This window comes from Epinephelus moara, chromosome 9, assembly GCF_006386435.1.
Source record: "Epinephelus moara isolate mb chromosome 9, YSFRI_EMoa_1.0, whole genome shotgun sequence".
Classification (NCBI taxonomy): domain Eukaryota; kingdom Metazoa; phylum Chordata; class Actinopteri; order Perciformes; family Serranidae; genus Epinephelus; species Epinephelus moara.
The window spans coordinates 4,211,703-4,218,945 of record NC_065514.1 but is presented as its reverse complement, the minus strand read 5'-3'; the positions used below and the strand labels follow the sequence as shown (position 1 = coordinate 4,218,945).

The following is a 7,243-nucleotide window of genomic DNA, read 5'->3' as shown; positions in this document are numbered from 1 at the left end:
TTTTTCCCCGTTAAAGGGTTTTTTTGGGGAGTTTTTCCTGATCAGCTGTGAGGGTCATAAGGACAGAGGGATGTCGTATGCTGTAAAGCCCTGTGAGGCAAATTGTGATTTGTGATATTGGGCTTTATAAATAAAATTGAAATTGAATTGAAATTGAAATCATCCTGTTTAAATCTAAAACAAAAACACACAACGTTTATTGTTATATATATTATAAAGAAACTTGTGTGTCAGCATGTGTGTGGTGCCGCTCAGTCTGAGCCTGACGCTGTGTCATCACTGTGCTCGTGTCTGATTGGCAGGAATCGACATCCTGGTGAACAACGCCAGCGCCATCAGTCTGACAGGAACTCTGGAGACGCCCATGAAGAAGGTCGACCTGATGCTGGGAATCAACCTGAGAGGGACTTACCTGACGTACTGAACATACACACACACACACACACTGATTTCTAGCTGCAGTTATTGATCTTAACTTACAGGTGACAGGTTACTGCTAACGAGCTTCACTTAACTTCAGTTAACGAGCCTCAATAAACGTGCAGTTGTTAGCTAGCTGTGTCTGCGAGTGGCTCTTAATAAGGTGTTGATGTGTGTTGCTAACATGATTTTGTTAATGAGCCGCAGTGTTTAATGTTAGTCAACAACAAGTTCCTTAGAAATAAACATGCCGCGGTATCTGAACTTTTACTAATGCGCTCAGTTAACAAGATCAGTTAACGAGCTTTAGTTAACGAACATCAGTTAATGAGCTTCAGTTAACAAGATCAGTTAACGAGCTTTAGTTAACGAACATCAGTTAATGAGCTTCAGTTAACAAGCGTCTGTATGTTTCAGGTCTAAGCTGGTCATCCCTCACCTGCTGAAGAGTCAAAATCCTCACATCCTGAACCTGTCGCCTCCGCTCAACCTCAACCCCGTCTGGTTCAAGAACCACACAGGTTACCATAGCAACTGACCAGCCAACATCCCATCATAGACCTGTGCAGAAATAACTCTTCTCTTTTTTGTTTTGGTGTTCAGCGTACACCATGGCGAAATACGGCATGTCCATGTGCGTCCTGGGAATGGCCGAAGAGTTCAGAGGTCAAATTGCTGTCAACGCCCTTTGGCCTAAAACCGGTCAGTGGCTAAATGTTAGCATGCTAACAGACTCCTCAAAGACTCTTATAGTAAATTAGCATGCTAACAAACTCCTCGTAGTAAATTAGCATGCTAACAGACTCCTCAAAGACTCTTATAGTAAATTAGCATGCTAACAAACTCCTCGTAGTAAATTAGCATGCTAACAGACTCTTCATAGTAAATTAGCATGCTAACAGACTCCTCGTAGTAAATTAGCATGCTAACAAACTCCTCGTAGTAAATTAGCATGCTAACAGACTCCTCGTAGTAAATTAGCGTGCTAACAGGCTCATAGTAAATTAGCATGCTGACAGACTCCTCGTAGTAAATTAGCATGCTAACAGACTCCTCATAGTAAATTAGCATGCTAACAGACTCCTCATAGTAAATTAGCGTGCTAACAGGCTCATAGTAAATTAGCATGCTGACAGATTCCTCATAGACTCTTATACTAAACTAGCATGCTAACAGATGATGCTAACCCTGCTCTGACCTGTGTGTTGTTGCCGTAGCGATCCAGACAGCAGCTATGGACATGTTGGGTGGAGAGGGCATCAGTAAACAGTGTCGTACAGCTGACATCATGGCAGACGCCGCCTACGCCATCCTGTCCTGTCCAAAGGACTACACGGGTCATTTCGTAGTGGACGAGGACATCCTGAAGGAACAGGGAGTCAAAGACTTCGATCAGTACGCCGTCCTGCCAGGTGACGCATGCTAACTAAGCTATGCCTTTATTGTCAGTACTACAACGAAACTACACTGTGATGAGCCCCCTGTAATTTCCTTGTAGTACTTACACAATGACAATAAAGACATATTCTATTCTAACGCTGACCTCGCATTTCCACTTGCTGTCATATGGTACTGACGGTGGTCTCTGATTGGTCGACAGGTCACCCCCTGCTGCCAGACTTCTTTCTGGACGAAGCACCGGAGGCGCTGGCCAAACAGATGGAGCAACACGGTAAATACTGCAGACACTACAAATACTGTAAATACTACTGCCAGCGCCGCAGCCGATACTACAAATACTGTGAATACTACTGCCAGCACTACTGTTGTGTTTTCATACTGTTAGTGTACTATTACAGCATAGAATAATGTTATAAAATATATTGTATGATTTACAAAACACCTCATGAAATGACCTGTTTTTGTTTCCTTGTTGTTAGGGGCGACCCCAGCCTTCAAACCACCATCATCATCGTCAGCCACACCTCCCTCCGGTGGACCAGTAGAAAGCACGTTTGATGTCATCAGAGGAATCATTAACGAAGATGTTGTCAAGTCAACGCAGGGCATTTATCAGTTTGACCTGTCAGGTAACAATCTGTCAGAAGGAGGATGTCCATATAAGGAGATCTGGTGGGCGTGTCATTAACCTGAAAGTGTTTATGTCCATATAAGGAGATCACTCGGGCGTTTGGTTCCTGGACTTGAAGAGCGGCCCTGGCAGCGCTGGTCAGGGCCAGCCGCCCGTCAAAGCTGACGTCATCATGACGATGGACTCCAGTGACTTCACGAAGATGTTTGCAGGTGAGCTGTCACCACAGTAATGCTGAGAATGACACATGATGCTGTAACCGTAGCGATGGTCTCATTGGGACTCTGCGTCGTTGTTGTTTCCATGGTAACGGTTGTGTTTTTCTGCTTGTTGTTTCAGGGAAGCTGAAGCCCACGCTGGCCTTCATGGCGGGGAAACTGCGGATCAAAGGTGACATGACGCTTGCCATGAAACTGGAGAAACTCATGAGCCGCATGAACAAGGCCAAACTGTGAGACTGAAGCCCCGCCCCGGCCCCTGTCAGGCCCCGCCTCCTGTTTGAAGCTGTACATGTTGCCTTACTAATGAAAGAATAGTAATATGTGTTAATAAAATCCACCTTGATAATAAAGTGACGGCTGCGTCTTTCATCATAACGTCCTCACAAGTACTGTACGTCAACTGTTTGGGCCGAAACACACGGGGACCAAACAAAAACATTCATGATGTTTTATGTGTTTGTGTGTGTCTGTCTGTCTGTCTGTCTCTGTGTGTGTGTGTGTGTGTGTGTGTGTGTGTGTGTGTGTGTGTGTGTTACAACTTGTGACACTGTGTCTGTAGATGTCATCAGATAAATCATTGACAATATAATGACCAAGATGTTTTATCTCATCACACACTTTCAGAGCAACACCAGATAAAAAGTTCAGGAAATACTCATTTTCCAACAATCGTCATGTTGCTCTTTTATTATTAATTATTATTTTATTATATCGTTATGTTTTAACATCTGCACCACAGTTGGAACAAATCTTCATCAGCTGTTGTAGGTAATTACTATATGGGCAGAAGAAATCATCTGCGTACATAAGATGATTTATTAAAGTGTTGCCAACCATACAGCCTGTCTTACTGTATTTAACCATGTTCACATATGAAAAACAAGCAGACTGAATGGCGTCCTGTTGAACAGGAAATGGTTCAGATACAGAGCACCTCCATCTAACCTGCACAGACTGATGATCCATGTAGGGACCCCTCTACCATTATCACTCCTCAGGATTAATACTATCAAACAGTGACGTGTTTAAAAGCAAACTGGTCATTACTGGTCGTGATGTCACCAACCTGCTCAGGAGGATTCTCTCCTGGATGCTGCCTGAGGCTGGAGGCCTCCAGACCCCAGAGTCCAGAGTCCAGACCTCCTGCTGTCACTTTCAACATGTCATCACATTTATTATAATCACTATAACTTGAGTTAATATCAGATCATCTTCTGACCTCTGACCTCTCATATCTGGACTTTATCTCCTGCTGACGTCACGGACCCACCCCCTCCAACCAAATCTCACTCATTAACAAACAAACAAACAAACAAACAAACAAACAGGGCAGACACACAGTTTGTATCTTTATTTTGATGAAACTCTTTCAGTAACTTTATTTTATCAAATCAGATGAGCCCGCACGTGCGAACTCAGCGGCTCAGCTTCCGGTTGTAATGATCCAATCACGGTGCAGGTGAGCACAGGTGTGTGTGCAGCTTTCTTCAGCCTCCTGCAGCCTGCAGCGGCTCTTCGGTGGTTCCCGGCGGAGCGGAGCATGTCGGCGGCTCCCTGACAGGTGATGATGATGATGATGATGATGATGGCCTGGGTTTGGATCAGTTCGGTGAATCTAGCCCGCCTCAACACGGCACAGGAACCGCACCGGGACGCGGACGGAGCTCTGGCCAGCCTGGAGCCGCTGTTCCCGGACATTGAACCGCCGGTGGAGCCGCTCAGCCGCGGAGGGTTTGTCCCGGTGCCGGTGTGGAGGTTCGTTAAAGGTAAGAACACACACACACACACACACACACACACACACACACACACACACACACACACACACACCTGAGATGAACAGGAGGATGAATAAGTGAACTCTGCTCACACATGCTCATTTTTACATAATCCAAATTTTCCTTTTTATTGGCTTTTATCGGTTCATGACATCACTTTAAATTCTCTACGTATTAAACCGAATTAATCAGAATGACCACACACACACACACACACACACACACACACACACACACACACACACACACGAGGAGAATCTGTAGATTATTAAATGTTTCAGGAGTTAATTTGTTGATCTGAGGCTTATTATTATTATTATTATTATTATTATTATTATTCCTCATTTACATATTGAAACGTAAAATTTAGGAGCCCTCAGTATGAGTGGTGACCTGTGGTGACCTGTGGTGACCTGTGGCACTAACAGTTCGGTCTGTCACCATCAGACTCCAACAGCTGATCAGTGCAAGGATCTGTTTGTGTTAGTGACGTGATTAATTTCACACTGTCAGCTGATGTGTTGTTGTGTCAGTGTTGGAGCGCGGCGGCGATGATGGAGAGGCAGCGGACCTGGGGCAGCCTCAGTACCGCTGCAGTGACGGATCACTGTCTGTTCGCCTGTCACTCATCAGACACTCTGCTGTCAGTCTGGAGGGTGAGTTTGATTCGTTCACCATCTGTGACGTCATCAGTGTTCATGTTGTGGTGGGTCAGAAACACCTGACTCCTCCCACAGGAGGAAGCTGTGACACGGCGCTGAACGTGTCCACTGAAGAAAACGGTTGGTTATTAAACACATGATTCCAGGAAGCATTCAATAAATAACTGTTACTACAGGAAGTGACCAGTCAGCACTGACGCAGAACCTGATTGGTCCTCTTGAGTGTTTTCAGAGTCCTGATTGGCTCACAGGTGGAACCTTACAGAACCAAGTTAGTTTGATTTTGGAGACCAAACCTTTTGGTTGTTTATTTTATTTTATTTTTTTTTAAGTCCAAAAATACATAAAACTTAAATCATAATAAGCTGTCGCAGAAAACACTGAATAAATGGGAGAAACTGCAGGCTGTCTCGCCCTCACGTGCTTTATGTCTTCAGGCTGTCACATGTTGTCATCTCGTGTCAGAGTTTTGTCCCAGCAGACTGAACGCCCCCTGCAGGACCGCTAGAACCACAGACCTCAGTTTGTCATGTGTCTCCACAGACGGGACGAGGCTGCTGTCCCTGCAGGACGGATGTCAGGCTTCTCTTCGGACCTTTGGACCCTGGCAGCTGATAAACGTCACGTATACCAGCTGCCACATGGAATTATGGGTAAAACTGTTCCAATACCTTTGTTGTTACTACTCACTGCACCAGAGTCACTGCTCCCAGCTCTGCACCATAAAAATACTCTGATTACTACTGTTACTACTCACTGCACCAGAGTCACTGCGCCCAACTCTGCACAGTAAAAATACTGATGACTACTAAATTGTTCCCTCTTTCCAGAGAAATGTGCACATTTTTTTCGCCCCATGATTCTTCCAGATGTAGGTATTTGGCAGATTCAATGAATCATTGAATAAAACTGCAGATTTTAAACTTTAATATCTTTTTTTTTTTAAATAAATAAACCTGTGTTTATTGAGGGTTGAGAATCGCACCATGAATCTCCAATGTATTTCTGTATTGTTGGCGCTAAAACAATCAGTTGATTGATAGATTCTTCATAAATATTTTGGTCATATCTGAGTCACTGGTTCAGATGTTCAGTTCCTCGGTCACCTTCATCGCAGTCAGCTGAATCTGTTTTGGGTTTGGAACAGTCGGACGGACAGAATGAGACAATGAAAGACGTCACTGAGCTTTGGGGAATCCTGACGCGCTTTTCCATTTCTTGAAGCTGCAGCCAGAAGACTGTTGGCGGCTGAGAAAGAGCATGACTGGTTAAACTGGATATGTTCCTGTTGACATTTTTTATTTTTTTTTTCCCTACAGGTTTCTAACGGATCATGGTTTCACCAGCTGAGACTGCGTTACTTCGACCATCTGCTGCAGGAGACCGTGACTGGTGTGGCTGCCTGCCAGAATCCTGCAACGTCGCTGCAACTGGCGCTGCCTTTGGTGACCTGCAGATCAACAGATGTGAATGTGAAACTGCCTCTTGGAGCAAGACTGACAAGAGTAAAAGCTCTTGGTAAAGACTTGGGAAGACAGTCACAACGAGCTCAGGTACCACGTACGTGCAGATATCGGCACCAGCGAACATGGTAAGGAATGTCTGAAACATGATCTGGTTCGTAAATATTCAGGTGATGGCTGATAACCGAATGTTTTACAGGAATCCACTTTTGAAATGATTTACACCAACTCCGCTGGGGAAATGTCTGCGACGCTGGTGGCATGTTTCAACACAGCAACACAAAGAGGGCAGGATCGTCCCCGAAGAGCTCTGGATGAACCCGACCTGTGGGAGCTTTGGAACTTTGAGGAGGTTCCCGTTGAACCATTCCAGCCAGAAGTGACCACGACGACCCCTGATTCAGCAGCAGTGACCACAAAACCAGTAACCACACAGTCGGCTGACGCAGGAATCTTTGAGCTATGGGGGTTTGACATAATTCCTGATGGACCATTTACTGGCGACCAACCCCCCAGAGCTGCAACCACAACTAAAGCCTCCACCACCAGCACTGCTCCAACTTCCACCAGCACGGCTCCAACCTCCACCAGCACTGCTCCAACCTCTACCAGCACGGCTCCAACCTCTACCAGCACGGCTCCAACCACTACCAGCACGGCTCCAACC

General features: G+C 45.4%; 2 protein-coding genes across 2 annotated transcripts in view; both read left to right on the top strand.

The window, feature by feature from the left end:
- Positions 1 to 3,023, top strand: part of hsdl2 (hydroxysteroid dehydrogenase like 2) — a 6,207-nt gene extending 3,184 nt beyond the window's left edge. The window contains exons 4-11 of the mRNA XM_050053867.1: positions 303 to 417; positions 838 to 941; positions 1,024 to 1,122; positions 1,638 to 1,832; positions 2,021 to 2,092; positions 2,301 to 2,450; positions 2,536 to 2,664; positions 2,792 to 3,023. Coding sequence (XP_049909824.1) covers positions 303 to 417; positions 838 to 941; positions 1,024 to 1,122; positions 1,638 to 1,832; positions 2,021 to 2,092; positions 2,301 to 2,450; positions 2,536 to 2,664; positions 2,792 to 2,907 — 980 coding nt within the window. The 3' untranslated portion in view covers positions 2,908 to 3,023. The remainder of the gene's footprint in view (positions 1 to 302; positions 418 to 837; positions 942 to 1,023; positions 1,123 to 1,637; positions 1,833 to 2,020; positions 2,093 to 2,300; positions 2,451 to 2,535; positions 2,665 to 2,791) is intronic.
- A 1,047-nt stretch (positions 3,024 to 4,070) lies between these two features.
- LOC126396070 (uncharacterized) lies at positions 4,071 to 6,911 on the top strand. The gene is made up of 5 exons (XM_050053907.1): positions 4,071 to 4,439; positions 4,985 to 5,107; positions 5,657 to 5,766; positions 6,433 to 6,704; positions 6,776 to 6,911. Exons 1-5 carry the CDS (start codon positions 4,238 to 4,240, stop codon positions 6,792 to 6,794), a joined length of 726 nt encoding a protein of 241 aa, XP_049909864.1. The 5' UTR covers positions 4,071 to 4,237; the 3' UTR covers positions 6,795 to 6,911.
- Positions 6,912 to 7,243: the final 332 nt, after the last annotated feature.

Excerpts from the sequence above, each read along its gene's own strand:
- LOC126396070 (XM_050053907.1), top strand. The coding sequence starts at position 4,238 with ATGATGATGATGATGATGATGATGGCCTGGGTTTGGATCAGTTCGGTG. Across the intron at positions 4,440-4,984 it reads GGTGTGGAGGTTCGTTAAAG|TGTTGGAGCGCGGCGGCGAT; the intron begins GTAAGAACACAC and ends TTGTTGTGTCAG. Across the intron at positions 5,767-6,432 it reads GCTGCCACATGGAATTATGG|GTTTCTAACGGATCATGGTT; the intron begins GTAAAACTGTTC and ends TTTTCCCTACAG.